This window comes from Oncorhynchus mykiss, chromosome 19 (assembly GCF_013265735.2).
Source record: "Oncorhynchus mykiss isolate Arlee chromosome 19, USDA_OmykA_1.1, whole genome shotgun sequence".
Lineage (NCBI taxonomy): Eukaryota > Metazoa > Chordata > Actinopteri > Salmoniformes > Salmonidae > Oncorhynchus > Oncorhynchus mykiss.
Window position 1 is genome coordinate 36,334,375 of NC_048583.1, and position 19,681 is coordinate 36,354,055.

General features: G+C 42.7%; 1 protein-coding gene across 1 annotated transcript; it reads left to right on the plus strand.

The window, feature by feature from the left end:
- The first annotated feature begins 13,108 nt into the window (after positions 1 to 13,108).
- On the plus strand, positions 13,109 to 18,509 carry gpn1 (GPN-loop GTPase 1). The gene is made up of 13 exons (XM_021574069.2): positions 13,109 to 13,409; positions 13,693 to 13,786; positions 14,034 to 14,140; positions 14,268 to 14,305; positions 14,408 to 14,486; positions 14,579 to 14,673; positions 14,829 to 14,874; positions 15,071 to 15,217; positions 15,434 to 15,516; positions 15,595 to 15,634; positions 15,713 to 15,803; positions 15,967 to 16,077; positions 17,790 to 18,509. The coding sequence occupies exons 1-13, from the start codon at positions 13,230 to 13,232 to the stop codon at positions 17,879 to 17,881; spliced, it is 1,203 nt and encodes a 400-aa protein (XP_021429744.1). The 5' UTR covers positions 13,109 to 13,229; the 3' UTR covers positions 17,882 to 18,509.
- Positions 18,510 to 19,681: the final 1,172 nt, after the last annotated feature.

Sequence of the window (19,681 nt, forward strand, 5' to 3'; positions counted from 1 at the left end):
TAATATTAATGTACATCAATATAGAAGATACATGACTAGAGGTTACGCAATATAGGTGTATATCCACTGCCCGGTCTTATGTGTGCAATTGACATGACCAAGGAACTATTGAAATTTTAAATCTTGAAAAATTCATGTAAAAACGTGTGAGATGAAAATTGATAAATTAAATGGTGTGCAATATAGAAGGGTAGTCAGTGGACATTCTGAACCTTGTTTGAAGTCAATAGGTCACATGATCAAAGAGCTATTGAAATTTGAATGTAAAGAAAGTTTGTACTTTGCACTAATTAATTCAACTAGGAATACAAAATCCTGCTCACATTTCCACATGTCTATTAGCTTTGGAAAGTGAATTAATATCCAAATCGTGAAAATATGACCTGTGCAATGTTGTGCGCAATTTTTCCACCATCATGACACTTATTTGGAGTCTGTGGCTCAATTGGTTTGAAAGCTATTGAGGTTTGAAAGCGAGAATATCCGTGGAATATCCAACTTGAAACTGTCTTTACCTCGGTATGCGTTTCCACTATGAGATGACGAGACATTTATTTTCAGGGCTGGGTTTTATTTCAATGTTACCATCCACCAGTATAGCATTGTTTATTAAGTTCTTCCTCTTCGGCAAGTTGCGACTGAGCTGAGCCAAACAGCTTTTCGACATCCACTTGGGCGCCTGATCATGGAGAAAATTAAAATAGGCTGTGAAAACCAGATAACCACATAATTATCCATCAGATAATTGATACAATTTCACTTATTTTTTTAGCTAGTCTGTATTAAAATATATATTACATATGACAATTGTATTAATGATATAATTGCATGATATGATTGGTCCCAAGTTAAATGGTTTTGACAAACTGTATTGTTAGGGCGTGCTTTGCTACAAACTCCCTGCTTTGATTGGTGCAGCTGGAAAGCACTATTTCACAACAAGTCTAATGAAAAGGCACCAGTTATGTTTCCACTAAAGTCTTGTAGATAAATGCACTGCTCTCTTTATGTTTATAAAAACCTCTTGTGCAAACTCCCGCCATGCCTTACTTTATTGTTAAATTACAGACATACAAGTCACCAGACCCAAACACAGGATTGGTTAAATCTAGGTCCCATTGATCACTACAGAATTAGGTAAATCTGCATTCAGTTTTTTTGCACCCCGTGTACAGTTGAAGTCTGAAGTTTACATACACCTTAGCCAAATACATTTAAACTCAGTTTTTCACAATTCCTGACATTTAATCCTTGTAAGAATTCCCTGTCTTAGGTCGGTTAGGATCACCACATTATTTTAAGAATGTGAAATGTCAGAAAAGTAGTAGAGAGAATTATTTATTTCAGCTTTTATTGCTTTCATCAGTGGGTCAGAAGTTTACATACACTCAATTAGTATTTGGTAACATTGCCTTTAAATTGTTTAACTTGGGTCAAATGTTTTGGGTAGCCTTCCACAAGCTTCCCACAAGAAGGTGGGTGAATTTTGTCCCATTCCTCCTGACAGAGCTGGTGTAACTGAGTCAGGTTTGTAGACCTCCTTGCTCGCACACGCTTTTTCAGTTCTGCCCACAAATGTTCTATAGGATTGAGGTCAGGTCCTTGTGATGGCTTCTCCAATACCTTGACTTTGTTGTCTTTAAGCCAATTTGCTTTGGAAGTATGCTTGGGGTCACTGTACATTTGGAAGACCCATTTGCGACCAAGCTTTAACTTCCTGACTTCCTGACAACATCTCGAGATGTTGCTTCAATATATTCACATAATTGTCCTCCTCATGATGCCATCTATTTTGTGAAGTGCACCAGTCCCTCCTGCAGCAAAGCACCCCCACAACATGATGCTGCCACCCCCGTACTTCACGGTTGGGATGGTGTTCTTCGGCCTGCAAGCCTCCCCCTTTTTCCTCCAAACATAACGATGGTCATTATGGCCAAACATTTATATTTTTGTTTCATCAGACCAGAGGACATTTCTCCAAAAAGTACTATCTTTGTCCCTATGTGCAGATGCAAACCATAGTCTGGCTTTGTCGTTTTGGAGGAGTGGCTTCTTCCTTGCTGAGCGGCCTTTCAGGTTATGTCGATATAGGACTCGTTTTACTGTGGACATAGATACTTTTGTACCTGTTTCCTCCAGCATCTTCACAAGGTCCTTTGCTGTTGTTCTGGGATTGATTTGCACTTTTCGCACCAAAGTACGTTAATCTCCAGAGACAGAACACGTCTCCTTCCTGAGCGGTGTGATGGCTGCGTGGTCCCATGGTGTTTATACTTGCGTACTATTGTTTGTACAGAAGAAAGTGGTACCTTTAGACATTTGGAAATTGCTCCTGAGGATGAACCAGACTTGTGGAGGTATACAATTTTATTTCTGAGGTCTTGGCTGATTTCTTTTGATTTTCCCATGATGTCAAGCAAAGAGGCACTGAGTTTGAAGGTAGGCATTGAAATACATCCACAGGCACACCTCCAATTGACTCAAATAATGTCAAATTAGCCTATCAGAAGCTTCTAAAGCCATGACATAATTTTCTGGAATTTTCGAAGCTGTTTAAGCAGTCAACTTAATGTATGTAAACTTCTGACCCACTGGAATTGTGACACAGTGAATTATAAGTGAAATAATAAATAAATAATAATGACCTGTGTCATGCACAAAGTAGATTTTCTAACCGACTTGCCCAAACTATAGTTTGTTAACAAGAAATTTGTGGAGTGGTTGAAAAACAAGTTTTAATGACTCCAACCTAAGTGTCACACCCTGACCTTAGTATTCTTTGTTTTCCTTGTTATTTTGGTTAGGTCAGGGTGTGACATGGGTGATGCATGTGTTTTGATCTTGCCTAGGGGTTTTTGAATGTTTATGGGCTGTTACCCTTCTAGGTATATTGTATGTCTATGGTTGCCTAGATTGGTTCTCAATTAGAGGCAGATGTCTATCGTTGTCTCTGATTGGGAACCATATTTAGGCAGCCATTTTCTGTGGGTACTTGGTGGGTGATTGTTTCAGTGTCTATTTCACAACACTGTTTTGTTTCGTGTTTTTTTTTTTTCTCCACGTTTTGTTTATTGTTTTGTACTGTTTCAGTTTATTCATTAAAATCTACTATGGACACTTACCTCGCTGCATTTTGGTCTGATCCCTGCTACACATCCTCTTCAGACAAAGAGGAGGAAATCAGCCGTGACAGAATCACCCACCAAAACAGGACCAAGCAGTGTGGTGACAGGCAGCGGCAGGAGGAGCAGCTCAATCAGGACTATTAGACTTGGGAGGAGATACTGGATGGAGATGGACCCTGGATGCAGCTGAATTCTGAGATTAATGACAAAGTGTTTTCTGTTGAAAGAGTAAAGGTTATATAGAGTTTTAAAAAATATACTCAAAATAAAGATTATAGATTACAAAAGAAACGCAATTTTTTTTGGTCCATTAAAATCACATCAAATTTATCAGAAATACAGTGTAGAAATTGTTAATGTTGTAAATGACTATTGTAGCTGGAAATGGGTGATTTATTTATTTTTATGGAATATCTACATAGGCCCATTATCAGCAACCATCAGCAACCTCCTGTGTTCCAATGGCACGTTGTGTTAGCTAATCCAAGTTTCTCGTTTTAAAAGGCTAATTGATCATTAGAAAACCCTTTTGCAATCATGTCAGCACAGCTGAACTGTTGTTCTGTTTAAAGAAGCAATAAAACTGGCCTTTAGACTAGTTGAGGATCTAGAGCATCAGCATTTGTGGGTTTGATTACAGGCTTAAAATGGCCAGAAACAAAGACTTACTTCTGAAACGCATCAGTCTATTCAAATCAAATCAAATGTGATTTGTCACATGCACATGGTTAGCAGATGTTAATGCGAGTGTAGCGAAATGCTTGTGCTTCTAGTTCCGACAATGCAGTAATACCTAACAAGTAATCTAACAATTTCACAACTAAAATAAACACAAGTGTAAAGGAATGAATAAGAATATGTACATAAAGATGAATGAATGAGCGATTGCCGAACGGCATAGGCAAGATGCAGTAGATGGTATAGAGTACTGTATATACATATGAGATGAGTAATGTAGGGTATGTAAACATATAAAGTGGCATTGTTTAAAGTGGTTAGTGATTCATTTATTACATCCATTTTTCATTATTAAAGTGGCTAGAGATGAGTCAGTATGTTGGCAGCAGCCACTCAAAGTTAGTGATGGCTGTTTAACAGTCTGATGGCCTTGAGATAGAAGCTGTTTTTCAGTCTCTCGGTCACCGCTTTGATGGACATATACTGACCTCGCCTTCTGGATGATAGCGGGGTGAACAGGCAGTGGCTCAGGTGGTTGTTGTCCTTGATGTAGGTGTCCTGGAGGGCAGGTAGTTTGCCCCCGGTGATGTGTTGTGCAGACCTCACTACTCTCTGGAGAGCCTTACGGTTGTGGGCGGAGCAGTTGCTGTACCAGGTGGTGATACAGCCCGACAGGATGCTTTTGATTGTGCATCGGTAAAAGTTTGTGAGTGTTTTTGGGGACAAGACAAGTTTCTTCAGCCTCCTGAGGTTGAAGAGGCGCTGCTGCGCCTTCTTCACCACGCTGTCTGTGTGGTGTACGCCGAGGAACTTAAAATGTTCCACCTTCTCTACTACTGTCCCGTCGATGTGGATAGGGGGCTGCTCCCTCTGCTGTTTCCTGAAGTCCATTGAGTGTGAGGTTATTTTCCTAACACCACACTCTGAGGGCCCTCACCTCCTCCCTGTAGGCCGTCTCGTCGTTGTTGGTAATCAAGCCTACCACTGTAGTGTCGTCTGCAAACTTGATGATTGCGTTGGACGTGTGCATGGACATGCAGTCATGGGTGAACAGGAAGCACAGGAGAGGGCTGAGAATGCACCTTTGTGGGGCCCCTGTGTTGAGGATCAGCGGGGTGGAGATGTTGTTTCCTACCCTCACCACCTGGGTGCGGCACGTCAGGAAGTCCAGGACACAATTTCACAGGTTGCACAGACCCAGGGTCTCGAGCTTGATGACGAGTTTGGAGGGTACTATGGTGTTAAATGCTGAACTGTAGTCGATGAACAGCATTCTTACATACAGTAGATATTCCTCTTGTCCAGATGGGTTAGGGCAGTGTGCAGTGTGATTGCGATTGCGTCGTCTGTGGACCTATTGGGGCGGTAAGCAAATTGGAGTGGGTCTAGGGTGTCAGGTAGGGTGGAGGTGATATGGTCCTTGACTAGTCTCTCAAAGCACTTCATGATGGCGGAAGTGAGTGCTACGGGGCGATAGTCATTTTGCTCAGTTACCTTTGCTTTCTTGGGAACAGGAACAATGGTGGCCCTCTTGAAGCATGTGGGAACAGCAGACTGGGATAAGTATTGATTGAATATGCCCATAAACACACCAGCCAGCAGGTCTGCGCATGCTCTAAGGACGCGGCTGGGAATGCAACCTTGCGAGGGTTAACACGTTTAAATGTTTTACTCACGTTAGCTGCAGTGAAGGAGAGCCCGCAGGTTTTGGTAGCGGGCCGTGTCAGTGGCACTGTATTGTCCTCAAAGCGAGCAAAGAAGTTGTTTAGTTTTTCTGGGAGCAAGACATTGTGGTCCTTTTGTTGTCCGTGATTGACTGTAGACCCTGCCACATACCTCTCGTGTCTGAGCCGTTGAATTGCGACTCTACTTGGTCTCTATACTGACGCTTAGCTTGTTTGATTGCCTTGCGCAGGGAATGGCTACACTGTTTGTATTCGGTCATGTTTCCTGTCACCTTGCCCTGATTAAAAGCAGTGGTTCGCACTTTCAGTTTTGCCCGAATGCTGCCATCAATCCACGGTTTCTGGTTGGGGACGGTTTTAATAGACGCTGTGGGTACAACATCACCGATGCACTTGCTAATAAACTCGCTCACCAAATCAGCGCATTCATCAATGTTATTGTCCGACGCTATTGCCACGCCCTGACCTTAGAGATCCTTTTTATGTCTCTATTTTGGTTTGGTCAGGGCGTGAGTTGGGGTGGGTATTCTATGTTCTATGTTGTGTATGTCAGGATTTGGCCAGGATTGTTCCGGTTTTGGCCACTAGATGCCCCCATTGTGCTTTTTGACCCTTTTGTTTTCCCTTGTTTTCAGTTATTATTTGCACCTGTGCCTCATTTCCCTTGAATGTATTTAAACCCTTAGTTTTCCTCAGTTCTTTGCTCTGTGTTTGAATGTTAGCACCCAGCCCCAGCGATGCTGTGAACATTTGTTGCGCCAGTTGGACTCTCTTGTGGTACTCTGTTTATTTATTTTTGATTATCTTTTGAGGCTTTTTTCTGCTGTACCTACCACCTTGTGGATTTACCTTTTAACTTGGAGGATTACCTTTTTCTCTTGGAATTACTTTTGACGTTGTGGATTTATATTTTTGCCTGAAGAACTTTCCTTTTTACTTTATTAAATCACCGTCCCAAGTACTGCTGTGTCTGCCTCATCTTCTGGGTTCTGACGAATATTAGTGGCTCAGTTTGCTAAGTGACTGTTTCTCACACCGGAGACCCAAGTTCGTACCCGGGTCTTGACAGTGTAGTTCTATGTTTTGGCCGGGTAGGGTTCTCAATCAGGGACATGTGTCTATCGTTGTCTCTGATTGAGAATCATACTTAGGTAGCCCTTTTTCCCACCTGTCTTTGTGGGAAGTTGACTTTGTTAATGACACAGCCTGTAGCTTCACGGTTTGTTTTCTCATTTGTTGTTTTGTTGGCGTCATTTTTTATAATAAAAGAAAATGTACGCTCACCACGCCGCACCTTGGTCCACTTCCTTCAACAGCCGTGACAGAACTTTCCACCACAAACGGACCAAGCAGCGTGGTAAGGTGGAATTGACGTGGGAGGACATTTTGAATGGCAAGGGATCCTGGACGTGGGTAGAGATCCTGGCCGGGAGGGATCGCCTGCCCTGGGAGCAGGTAGAAGCAGAGAGGAAGGCGAAGGCAGCAGCGAAGGCAGAACGGCAGCGTTATGAGGGAACACGGCTACAAGGAAGCCTGAGAGGCCCTGAGCCAACTCCCCGTGCTTACCGTGGCGAGCGTCGTACTGGTCAGGCACCTTGTTATGCGGTGGAGTGCACGCTGTCTCCAGTGCGCGTGCACAGCCCGGTGCGATACCTTCCAGCTCCCCAAATCTCCGAGCTAGAGTGGGCATCCAGCCAGGTTGCAGGATGCCGGCTCAGCGCATCTGGCCGCCAGTACGTCTCTACGGCCCCGGAATTCCTGCGCCGGCTCTGCGCACTGTGTCTCCGGTGCGTCTGCACTGCCCAGTGCATCCTGTGCCTGCGCCCCGCATCTGCAGGGTGAAAATAACCATCCAGCCAGGACTGGTTGTGCAGTCTCTACGCTCAAGACCTCCAGTGCGCCTCCACGGCCCACATATACATGACTGTGATTATGATCGAAGATAATTCTCTTGGTAAATAATGCGGTCGGCATTTGATTGTAAGCAATTCTAGGTCAGGTGAACAGTCGTTATGATCCCACCACGTCTCGTTAATCATAAGGCATACGCCCCCGCCCTTCTTCTTACCAGAGAGATGTTTGTTTCTGTCTGCGTGATGTGTGAAGAAACCAGGTGGCTGTACCGACTCTGATGACATATCCCGAGTGAGCCATGTTTCCGTGAAACAAAGAACGTTACAATCTCTTATGTCTCTCTGGAAGGCAATCGTTGCTCGGATTTTGTCTACCTTGTTGTCAAAAGACTGGACATTGGCGAGTAGTGTGCTTGGGAGCGGTGCGCGATGTGCCCATCTACGGAGCCTGACCAGAAGACCGCTCCGTCTGCCCCTTCTGCGGCGCTGTTGTTTTGGGTCGCCGGCTGGGATCCGATTCATTGTCCTGGGTGGTGGACGAAACAGAGGATCCGCTTCGGGAAAGTCGTTTTCCTGGTCGTAATGTTGGTGAGTTGACGTTGCTCTTATATCCAATAGTTCCTCCCGACTGTATGTAATAAAACTTAAGATTTCCTGGGGTAACATTGTAAGAAATAACACACAAAAACAAAATACTGCATAGTTTCCTAGGAACGCGAAGCGAGGCGGCCATCTCTCTCGGCGCCACAGTTCCTCTGTCCAGTGTCTGTGTTATTTTGCACAGCTTAATATTTTATTTTTATTGGCCAGTCTGAGATATGGCTTTTTCTTTGCAACTCTTTCTAGAAGGCCAGCAACCCGGAGTCGCCTCTCCACTGTTGACGTTGAGACCGGTGTCTTGCGGGAGATTTTCCAATGGTTTGCAAAGAAGGGCATCTATTGGTAGATGTGTAAAAAAAAAAAAGCAGACATTGAATAGCCCTTTGAGCATGGTGCAGTTATTTATTACACTTTCGATGGTGTATCAACACACCCAGTCACTACAAATATACAGGCACCCTTCCTAAATCAGTTTCCTGAGAGGAAGGAAACCGCTCAGGGATTTCACCTACTAGGCCAATGGTGATTTTAATGACTGTGATAGGAGATAACTGAGGATGGATCAACAACATTGTAGCTAGTCCGTAATACTAACATAAATGACAGAGTGAAGAGAAGGAAGTTTGTACAGAATAAAAATATTCAAAAACATGCATCCTGTTTGCAATGAAGCATTACAGTAATACTTCAAAAGACAACATTTTGACCTGAATACAAAGCGTTATATTTGGGCAAATCCAAAACAACACATCACTAAGTACCACTCTTCAAATGTTCAAGCATGGTTGTGGCTGCATCATGTAGGCCTATGCTTGTCATTGGCAAGGACTGGGGAGGTTTTTTTAGGATGAAAAAAAAAAACGTAATAGAGCTAAGCACAGGCAAAATCCTAGAGGAAAACTTGGTTCAGTCCACTTTCCAACAAACACTCGGAGACAAACTCACCTTTCAGCAGGACAATTAACTTAAACACAAGGCCAAATATACACTGTTGCTTACCAAGATGAGATTGAATGTTCCTGAGTGGCCTAATTACAGTTTTGACTTAAATTGGCTTGAAAATCTAACGTCTAACAATGATCAACAACCAACTTGACAGAGCTTGAATAATATTTTTAAGAATAGGGAAAATATTGTAAAATTCAGGTGTGCAAATCTCTTAGCGACTTACCCACAAAGATTCACAGCTATAATTGCTGCCAACTGTGATTCTAACATGTACAGTATTATACAGTGGGGCAAAAAAGTATTTAGTCAGCCACCAATTGTGCAAGTTCTCCCACTTAAAAAGATGAGAGAGGCCTGTAATTTTCATCATAGGTACACTTCAACTATGACAGACAAAATGAGAAAAAAAATCCAGAAAATCACATTATAGGATTTTTAATGAATTTATTTGCAAATTATGGTGGAAAATAAGTATTTGGTCACCTACAAACAAGCAAGATTTCTGGCTCTCACAGACCTGTAACTTCTTCTTTAAGAGGCTCCTCTGTCCTCCACTCATTACCTGTATTAATGGCACCTGTTTGAACTTGTTATCAGTATAAAATACACCTGTCCACAACCTCAAACAGTCATACTCCAAACTCCACTATGACCAAGACCAAAGAGCTGTCAAAGTACACCAGAAACAAAATTGTAGACCTGCACCAGGCTGGGAAGACTGAATCTGCATTAGGTAAGCAGCTTGGTTTGAAGAAATCAACTGTGGGAGCAATTATTAGGAAATGGAAGACATACAAGACCACTAATCTCCACGCAAGATCTCACCCCGTGGGGTCAAAATTATCACAAGAACGGTGAGCAAAAATCCCAGAACCACACGGGGGACCTAGTGAATGACCTGCAGAGAGCTGGGCCCCAAGTAACAAAGCCTACCATCAGTAACACACTACGCCGCCAGGGACTCAAATCCTGCAGTGCCAGATGTGTCCCCCTGCTTAAGCCAGTACATGTCCAGGCCCGTCTGAAGTTTGCTAGAGAGCTTTTGGATGATCCAGAAGAAGATTGGGAGAATGTCATATGGTCAGATGAAACCAAAATATAACTTTTTGGTAAAAACTCAACTCGTCATGTTTGGAGGACAAAGAATGCTGAGTTGCATCCAAAGAACACCATACCTACTGTGAAGCATGGGGGTGGAAACATCATGCTTTGGGGCTGGTTTTCTGCAAAGGGACCAGGACGACTGATCCGTGTAAAGGAAAGAATGAATGGGGCCATGTATTGTGAGATTTTGAGTGAAAACCTCCTCCCATCAGCAAGGGCATTGAAGATTAAACATGGCTGGGTCTTTCAGCATGACAATGATCCCAAACACACCACCCGGGCAACGAAGGAGTGGCTTCGTAAGAAGCATTTCAAGGTCCTGGAGTGGCCTAGCCAGTCTCCAGATCTCAACCCCATAGAAAATCTTTGGAGGGAGTTGAAAGTCCGTGTTGCCCAGCAACAGCCCCAAAACATCACTGCTCTAGAGGAGATCTGCATGGAGGAATGGGCCAAAATACCAGCAACAGTGTGTGAAAAGTATTGAGATAAACTTTTGTTATTGACCAAATACTTATTGTCCCCCATCATTTGCAAATAAATAAATTAAAAATCCTACAATGTGATTTTCTGGATTTTTTTTCTCATTTTGTCTGTCATAGTTGAAGTGTACCTATGATGAAAATTACAGGCCTCTCTCATCTTTTTAAGTGGGAGAACTTGCACAATTGGTGGCTGACTAAATACTTTTTTGCCCCACTGTATGTGGGTGGGTCTAATCCTTAATGCTGATTGGTTAAAAGCACATTCCAGCCGGTATCTATTCCACAAGCTACCACCTGCTAACTCTATGACGTTAAATGCCTATTTACTCTGTTCCATCTGACTGCGAAATCCACTGTCATCAGCCCGGCCATGCAATTTATAAACTTGATCTCCACTATAAAAAGCATCTAGACATTATCTCACATTTATTTTAGACTAACATTTCATTTTTGACAGCGGAGATTTGTATAAACCTTACTGTCTGTCTCTCCAACATTTGCAACATTGTTTCAATATTCAAATTCAATCTCCAGCTGTCCAATAGTAATGAACGTGTCGGGAGTCTGGACGAGACAGATGGACAGGCAGCTTTTCTCAGCCAGTCTAAATATTGAATCAACTGGCATAATTTTTATGGATAAATAAAAAGAAATGTACATTGAAAAAAGGTCAAATGTAACAAAGTGCATCTAGCTTGCAGTCTTTCCAGCTCCAGATTGAAGTGATTGTTTAGCTCCTCTGAACAATAGTGTCCTGATGAGTGAGAACATTTTCTATGCCAGGCGAAATCACACCTCATTAGCTCATTGTTATGGATGTATCCAAATAAATGTCACTAGAAGACCGCCTAAACAAATGCAGCTACTTTCCTGTTATTCTGGCTGTACTTTTCGATGTGACTGTAAATTAGCCGTAGTTGGCTAGCTAGCTAGCAAGCAAGGGATAACAATGTTGTCAGCCATTATACAATGGGTGGGTCTAATCCTGAATGTTGATTGGTTAAAAAAACGCATTCCAGCCGGTGTCTATCCAACAAGTTACCACTGGCTAAATCTATGATTTTAAAATGCCTATTTACTCTGTTCCATCTGATTGCGCAATTCACTGTCTCATCAGCCCATCCAGGCACTTTTATCAATGCACAAGGCGAGACCCAGATGCTGACACAGGAGGCAGATGGTTGGAGTCTTACCATGTTTAATAATCCAATGGGGTAGGCAAGAGAATGGTCGTGGATAGGCAAAAAGGTCAAAATCAGATCAGAGTCCAGGAGGTACAGAGTGGCAGAAAGGCTCATGGTCAAGGCAGGCAGAATGGCCAGGCAGGCAGGTACAGAGTCCAGAAACAGGAAAGGGTCCAAACCAGAAGACTAGAAAAAAGAATAGCAAAAGGAGTATGGGAAAACCACGCTGGTTGACTTGACTAAACATACAAGACGAACTGGCACAGAGAGACAGGAAACACAAATCAAATTTTGTTTGTCACATACACATGGTTAGTAGATGTTAATGTGAGTGTAGCGAAATGCTTGTGCTTCTAGTTCCGACAATGCAGTAATAACCAAAGAGTAATCTAACCTAACAATTCCACAACTACTACCTTATACACACAAGTGTAAAGGGATAAAAAATATGTACATACAGATATATGAATGAGTGATGGTACAGAACGGCATAGGCAAGATGCAGTAGATGGTATCGAGTACAGTAGATACATATACATATGAGTAATGTAGGGTATGTAAACATTATATTAAGTGGCATTGTTTAAAGTGGCTAGTGATACATTTTTTACTTCAATTTCCATCAATTCCCAGGGATAAATACACTGGGGAAAATAAGTGACACCTGGAGGGGGAGGAGGGGGGGGGGTCAGGGCGTGACAACTTTATAAACTTGATCTCCACTATAAAAAGCATCTAGACATTATCTCACATTTCTTTTAGACTAACATTTCAACTGCAGAGATTTGAATAAACTTTGTTGTTTGTCTCTGACATTTGCAACATTGTTTCACTGTTCAAATTATATCCCCAGATGTCCCATAGTAACAGTGGTGGAAAAACTACCCAATTGTCGTTGTACTTGAGTAAAAGTAAAGATACCTTAATAGAAATTATTAAAGTGAAAGTCACCCAGTAACATCCTACTTGAGAAAAGTAAAAGTATAAATGTTTTTTTTTAAAGTCTAAAAGTATTTGGTTTTTAATATACTTAAGTATCAAAAGTAAATGGAATTACTAAAATATACTTAAGTATCAAAAGTAAAAATAAATAATTTCACATTCCTTATATTAAGCAAACCAGATGGCACCATTTTCTTGTTTAAAAAAAAATTGTATGGCTAGCCAGGGGCACACTCCAACACATTTATTTACAAACGAAGCATGTGTTTAGAGAGTCCGCCAGGGATGTTGTCTTGATAAGTGTGTGAATTAGACCATTTTCATGTCCTGCTAAGCATTCGAAATGTAACGAATACTTTTGGGTGTCAGGGGAAATGTATGGAGAAAGAAGAACATTATTTTCTTTAGGAATGAAGTGAAGTAAAAGTTACCCCAAAAAACTCCTTAAGCAGTACTTTAAAGTATTTTACGCCATTGAATAGCATTTTCCTTTTTTTACGCTGAAGGAGAAAACGGAAACAAAAAGATCGGATAAGAGCATCACTTAGTGGTGGAAATAAGAAAGACAAGCTGGCCCTTTGCGACAGACTCGACTACTTCACAGCAACAGTCTCTACCAACAACCAGCATGGCTACTGCGTCTGGGAGCACTTGTCAAGAAGGAGAAAGGGGTGAATGCGACGATGGAGGAGGCGACGACAATCGCGACTCAGCACAAGAGACTACTTCGGGAAATGCTTCGCAGAAGAAACCCGTTTGTCTCATAGTGCTTGGCATGGCAGGGTCTGGAAAAACAACTTTTGTGCAGGTAAGCTAAAACGAGCTAATGTTGGCTAAACTAACTGCTAGCACTACAGTGGCTAGGTAAGTTAGCTAGATAACGTTACCAGTACGGTGTATGAGACATAGCTATGCTAGCTCAACCAAACTAAGCACAATTGTATTCTGGAATTTAGTATTTTTCTTCTTTGCTATTTAGTCAAGCAGTTTGGAAACTGTATATTTTAGCTAAGTCACGGACATCTGGGTTCTAACTTAGCTACCTATGCTCATGTTACCTAGCTAGAGCTGACGTTGTTGTTTCTTCACAGCGACTCAATGCTCATCTTCACACCAAGAAGTCTCCTCCATATGTTATCAACCTAGACCCTGCGGTGCACGAAGTTCCTTTCCCAGCCAACATCGGTAAGAAATCATTCACACCACCATGCTTAACCATGCATGTGTCTGGCATCATGTTGATCCTGTAATACTTCTTGCCAATCATTAATGTGTTGAATGTTCAGAAAGGTATGTTTTTTTCCCCTTGGTATTCTATTGATAGAATTGTAAATATGTTGATATCCCACGACACTATTATTGTATTAGCTAGCTAGCTACCAACCATGGCTAATAAGTAACTGAAAGCTGCGTATTGTCTGTCCCCTTGTAGATATCCGCGACACAGTGAATTACAAAGAAGTGATGAAGCAATATGGCCTAGGTCCTAATGGAGGAATCGTCACCTCGTTGAATCTCTTTGCTACGAGGTTTGATCAGGTAGGCCCAGCTCTCTTTCTGTTATAACAGGACGTGTATTTGACACCTCGACTGTCCAATAGATGTCACTATTATTGCTTGCACAATTTGGATATTATGAATCAAAATCTCCCGTTTGCCTTCTCAGGTCATGAAATTCATTGAGAAGAAACAGTACAATCACCAGTAAGTATTTTTGAAAGTTAGTAGATGTACTCCTGGTAAGCATAGAATAAGCATAGTTAGTACAGCATTGTACCTGCCCTAACCTTTGACCTATGTCTACAGATATGTGTTGATTGACACTCCTGGACAGATAGAAGTGTTCACCTGGTCAGCGTCTGGAACCATCATCACTGAAACTCTGGTGTGTAGTAGTAATGTGTTATAACATTTAGGCCTAAAGATATGACTAGCTGCAACATAATTGTGATCTGTTTGGTGTGAATGTGTTTCCAGGCCTCTTCTTTCCCCTGTGTGGTGGTCTACGTGATGGACACGTCTCGCAGTGTCAATCCAGTCACCTTCATGTCCAACATGCTCTACGCCTGCAGGTCTGACACTGAAGGGAGCACTAGCTACTTTCTGATGGTCAAATAAAACCACAAATTGGTTTGAACAAATTGAATATTTTACATATAGGCAATTAAAGAACTAGTGTGGTGCTTTTGCTTGTTCACTTTGTGACTGTGTCCCCCCTACCTCCCAGCATCCTGTACAAGACAAAGCTGCCCTTCATTGTCATCATGAACAAGGTAGGAGATGATTGGAACACTTTCATCAAACCACTAACTTGGTAACGGTGAGTTACTGAATGAGGGGAAAAAAACTATAGGTCTGTAAGGGTTGACATGCTCAAAGGAAATATGTTTTTTTTTTTTTTGGGGGGGGGGTAATAATACAGAGATAACAAACCACAGATTTTGGTACGTGTCTGTTGTTTGGTTTCAGACAGACATAATCGACCACAGCTTTGCGGTGGAGTGGATGCAGGACTTTGAGGTGTTCCAGGACGCTCTGAACCAGGAGACGTCCTACGTCAGCAACCTGACGCGCTCCATGAGCCTTGTGCTGGACGAGTTCTACTCCAACTTACGGGTACGTGTCTGTCTTTCAATACTGTATGCTACTTCAGTGCACACTTCTGAGAACTAGTATTATTTGTGTGTGATCTGCGTGTGCGTATTTGAGACACTATTCCATTCGTTTTGTGTTGGACTTTTACATCAGTCTAAGGGGAAGTGTTTCTATGCATTTTTGAGAGGGTTTATCGAGTTTTCCCTATGCTTGGTCACGTCTGTGTTTCATGTGCAGGTTGTGGGTGTGTCTGCAGTCACAGGCAGCGGATTGGACGAGTTCTTTGTTCAGGTGGCAGAGGCCGCAAAGGAGTACGAGACGTGAGTGAGGGGGCTGCTCTGCAAACACACCACTGTCTGTAATATTTGTATGACAATTCATTGTTTTGTGTTATTCAGGGATTATCGTCCTGAATATGAAAGACTTCATAAAGAACTGGTGAGTGTTTAAATACCAAATGTCCCGTGCACACACGTAGCATCTATCATTCTCTGACGGTCCTGGTATGCCCTCCAGGCTGATGCTCAGAGCAGGAAGCAGCAGGAGCAGATGGAGCATTTACGGAAGGACATGGGAGCTGTTGCCATGGAGACGACCTCACGGACAGGTGTGTATGTGTGCCTGTGAGCGAGAGAGTGTCCCCCCAATGCATTACGTGCTTGATTGTGTGAGTGTAAGAGATCCCATGTTGTGTATAATATGCTTGGATAAGGTACATGCGACCGGTGTTCTGTGAAATAAATAATAAAATGTTGCTTCCTATCCTCCAGAGGAAGCTGATGTGGCGGGCCGAAGTGATCTCATCTTCAACCGTGGTAACCCTGATGAGGATGAGGAAGAGGAGGGGGAGGACAGCGACACGGATGACATAGATCACAGCGGTAAGGGGAGAAACTTTTTGAGTGGCCTCAAGGTCCTATCATTGATTTAACTAATAACATCCTTGCATTCCTAAAAACAAGCCTAATCATGATTTGTGAATGATTCTTGCGTGGAAAGTGAAGATTTGTTACAAAAATATGATCAAACACAAAACACTGGCACTGCTCAAAAAAATAAAGGGAACACTTAAACAACACAATGTAACTCCAAGTCAATCACACTTCTGTGAAATCAAACTGTCCACTTAGGAAGCAACACTGATTGACAATAAATTTCACATGCTGTTGTGCAAATGGAATAGACAACAGGTGGAAATTATAGGCAATTAGCAAGACACCCCCAATAAAGGAGTGGTTCTGCAGGTGGTAACCACTGACCACTTCTCAGTTCCTATGCTTCCTGGTTGGTGTTTTGGTCACTTTTGAATGCTGGCGGTGCTTTCACTCTAGTGGTAGCATGAGACGGAGTCTACAACCCACACAAGTGGCTCAGGTAGTGCAGCTCATCCAGGATGGAACATCAATGCGAGCTGTGGCAAGAAGGTTTGCTGTGTCTGTCAGCGTAGTGTCCAGAGCATGGAGGCGCTACCAGGAGACAGGCCAGTACATCAGGAGACGTGGAGGAGGCCGTAGGAGGGCAACAACCTAGCAGCAGGACCGCTACCTCTGCCTTTGTGCAAGGAGGAGCAGGAGGAGCACTGCCAGAGCCCTGCAAAATGACCTCCAGCAGGCCACAAATGTGCATGTGTCTGCTCAAACGGTCAGAAACGGACTCCATGAGGGTGGTATGAGGGCCCGACGTCCACAGGAGGGGGTTGTGCTTACAGCCCAACACCGTGCAGGACGTTTGGCATTTGCAGAGAACACCAAGATTGGCAAATTCGCCACTGGCGCCCTGTGCTCTTCACAGATGAAAGCAGGTTCACAATGAGCACATGTGACAGACGTGACAGTCTGGAGACGCCGTGGAGAACGTTCTGCTGCCTGCAACATCCTCCAGCATGACCGGTTTGGCGGTGGGTCAGTCATGGTGTGGGGTGACCTCCAGAGGTAGCCTGACTGCCATTAGATGAGATCCTCACACTCCTTGTGAGACCATATGCTGGTGCGGTTGGCCCTGGGTTCCTCCTAATGCAAGACAATGCTAGACCTCGTGTGTCAGCAGTTCCTGCAAGAGGAAGGCATTGATGCTATGGGCTGGCCCGCCCGTACCCCAGACCTGAATCCAATTGAGCACATCTGGGACATCATGTCTCGCTCCATCCACCAACGCCACGTTGTACCACAGACTGTCCAGGAGTTGGCGGATGCTTTAGTCCAGGTCTGGGAGGAGATCCCTCAGGAGACCATCTGGCACCTCATCAGAAGCATGCCCAGGCGTTGTAGGGAGGTCATACAGGCACGTGGAGGCCACACACACTACTGAGCCTCATTTTGACTTGTTTTAAGGACATTACATCAAAGTTGGATCAGCCTGTAGTGTGGTTTTCCACTAATTTTGAGATTTTCCGAAACCAGACCTCCATGGGTTGATAAATTTGATTTCCATTGATAATTTTTGTTGTCAGCACATTCAACTATGTAAAGAAAAAAGTATTTAATAAGAATATTTCATTCATTCAGATCTAGGATGTGTTATTTTAGTGTTCCCTTTATTTTTTGGAGCAGTGTAAGTTCCCTTGTTGACTTAACATATCATCCCCCCCTTTCAGTGACTGAGGAGAGCAAGGAGGGCACAGCCTTCGGGAACTTCCTGAAGGAGAGGAAAGAAGTGGTGCAGGTACGAAATAGGAAGTCTCAATGATGTCTGGAGGACCCTGTAAGGATGCCACTTTAGATTACTAAGATACACCTAGGTGTGTTGGCTACTGGGACCTCTATCCCCACCTGCATACCTACTGGTCCCCTCTTCACAAGTGCTGAACTTCATTGGACTGAAGCAGTGTTGCAGTTCAACTCGGACTTAAATGAATATTCTTCCCTGTGAATGCAAGTGTTATGTAGGTTTTTTGTTTGATCTTACTAACTGCAACTTATCAAGTTAAGGACAATATTTTTGCATACGGGTTGGGAAAAGTGAACCACTTGTTTCCTATTTCTTTGTCAGAAGCTCGAGACTCATTTTGTTTATAAGGGAGGGTTGTTGAGGTAATGGCTGATGGAATAATGTACTTGTATCCTATTATTTTTATCCTAAGTTGTTTTATTGCATATTGTATGTTCATTCTATGAAGCTTTTTCTTCAGTGGAAGAACACACACCTGTAAGTCATTCCTATCTGGGCAATGCTCTTTAACAGTCACATAATCCTTGAAGTGTATATTTTTGTAACAGTTTTGTTTTCTGTTTTAGTGCAAATGTGCTCATGTTTGTTAAAGTCCTGTAGTGTTTGTCTCAATTTTAAAAGCTAAATAAATTGGTTATGAATGTGTTCAGCCTAGTCATGTGTGGCTTCGTGAGATGCACACTGCCTTGTGTGAATGAAACTATGGGGTGAGGGGGTGGATAGCCGGAATATTCTGGATTCTACGCCTTCTCACCATCTGGCCTAAGAATCAAACTGGCATTCACAAATACGGCAGAATGGTATTCTGTGAAGACTGTATTTTCAGTCTTTCTTTTACCTTGCTGCAAATGGGTATGGCATCATTAGCCTACAGAATGACTGCATATGAGTTTACAGATTAAAACACATTTGTTAGAGGAAATTCACTCATTTTTACGTGGCCTTATTTGAACTCTTTCTGTGCTTCAAGGTGATATCCCAAATGTTTTTTTTTTCTCTCCATATTTTCTCTCTTTACAGAGTCATCACTTGCCATAGACTACAATGCATTCTGAAAATGTGTCTAGGCATGTTATATAAAATGCTGAAACACTCCAAACCGTATGTTATTACATCATAATGTCATTGTGGATTTTGTTTCTGTGCTACATTTCCAATTTTTTTTTTTGTATGTTCCACTGTCCCATAAATCCTTATTTGCATATTTTAGTTGTTTTAAACGACATCATTCAAACACGGATGTGCTGAGACATGCAGAATGAGATTCTGATGTATTATGAGTTGTTTTATAACATGCTTTACACACATTTTCTTAATGCATTGTAGTACATGGCAAGTGATGACTCAGCAAAATGTGTCAACCAATTTTCTCTTCTCAAAACAAAATATCCCTAAAACAGTTTTTTTTTTGGGGGGGGGGGGGGGGGGGGGTCAACTACAAGCACAGAAAGAGTGAAAATAAGGCCACGTAAAAATGGGTGAACTTTCCCTTCGATGCTTTGCATCGCTGTCCTCTTGTCCCAAATAACTTACCCTTCATTCAGCCCTAACCATTCAATGTTTACAGATCTGTAAGGTAGATGCAGATTTCATCTGCTCTGATAGCTGCTGCTGTGGCTGCTTATTGTATATTCCTGCTATATGTGTAATGCAAATCCATGAGTCATGCCTGCTGAGTCGTGTTTGCAGCAGCACAGAAAGCCCAACAGATACAGGGGAGTATTTTATCACAGACCTCAGTCTTAATGGCCAACGTTTCCCTCCATTTGTTCAAGATGAGTGGGTCTTACCACACAGATTCACATAAACACAAACCGT

Coding starts and splice junctions, on each gene's coding strand:
- gpn1 (XM_021574069.2), top strand. CDS start 13,230: ATGGCTACTGCGTCTGGGAGCACTTGTCAAGAAGGAGAAAGGGGTGAA. Junction 14,141..14,267: donor TTGCTACGAGGTTTGATCAG/GTAGGCCCAGCT, acceptor TTGCCTTCTCAG/GTCATGAAATTCATTGAGAA. Junction 14,875..15,070: donor TCATTGTCATCATGAACAAG/GTAGGAGATGAT, acceptor GTTTGGTTTCAG/ACAGACATAATCGACCACAG.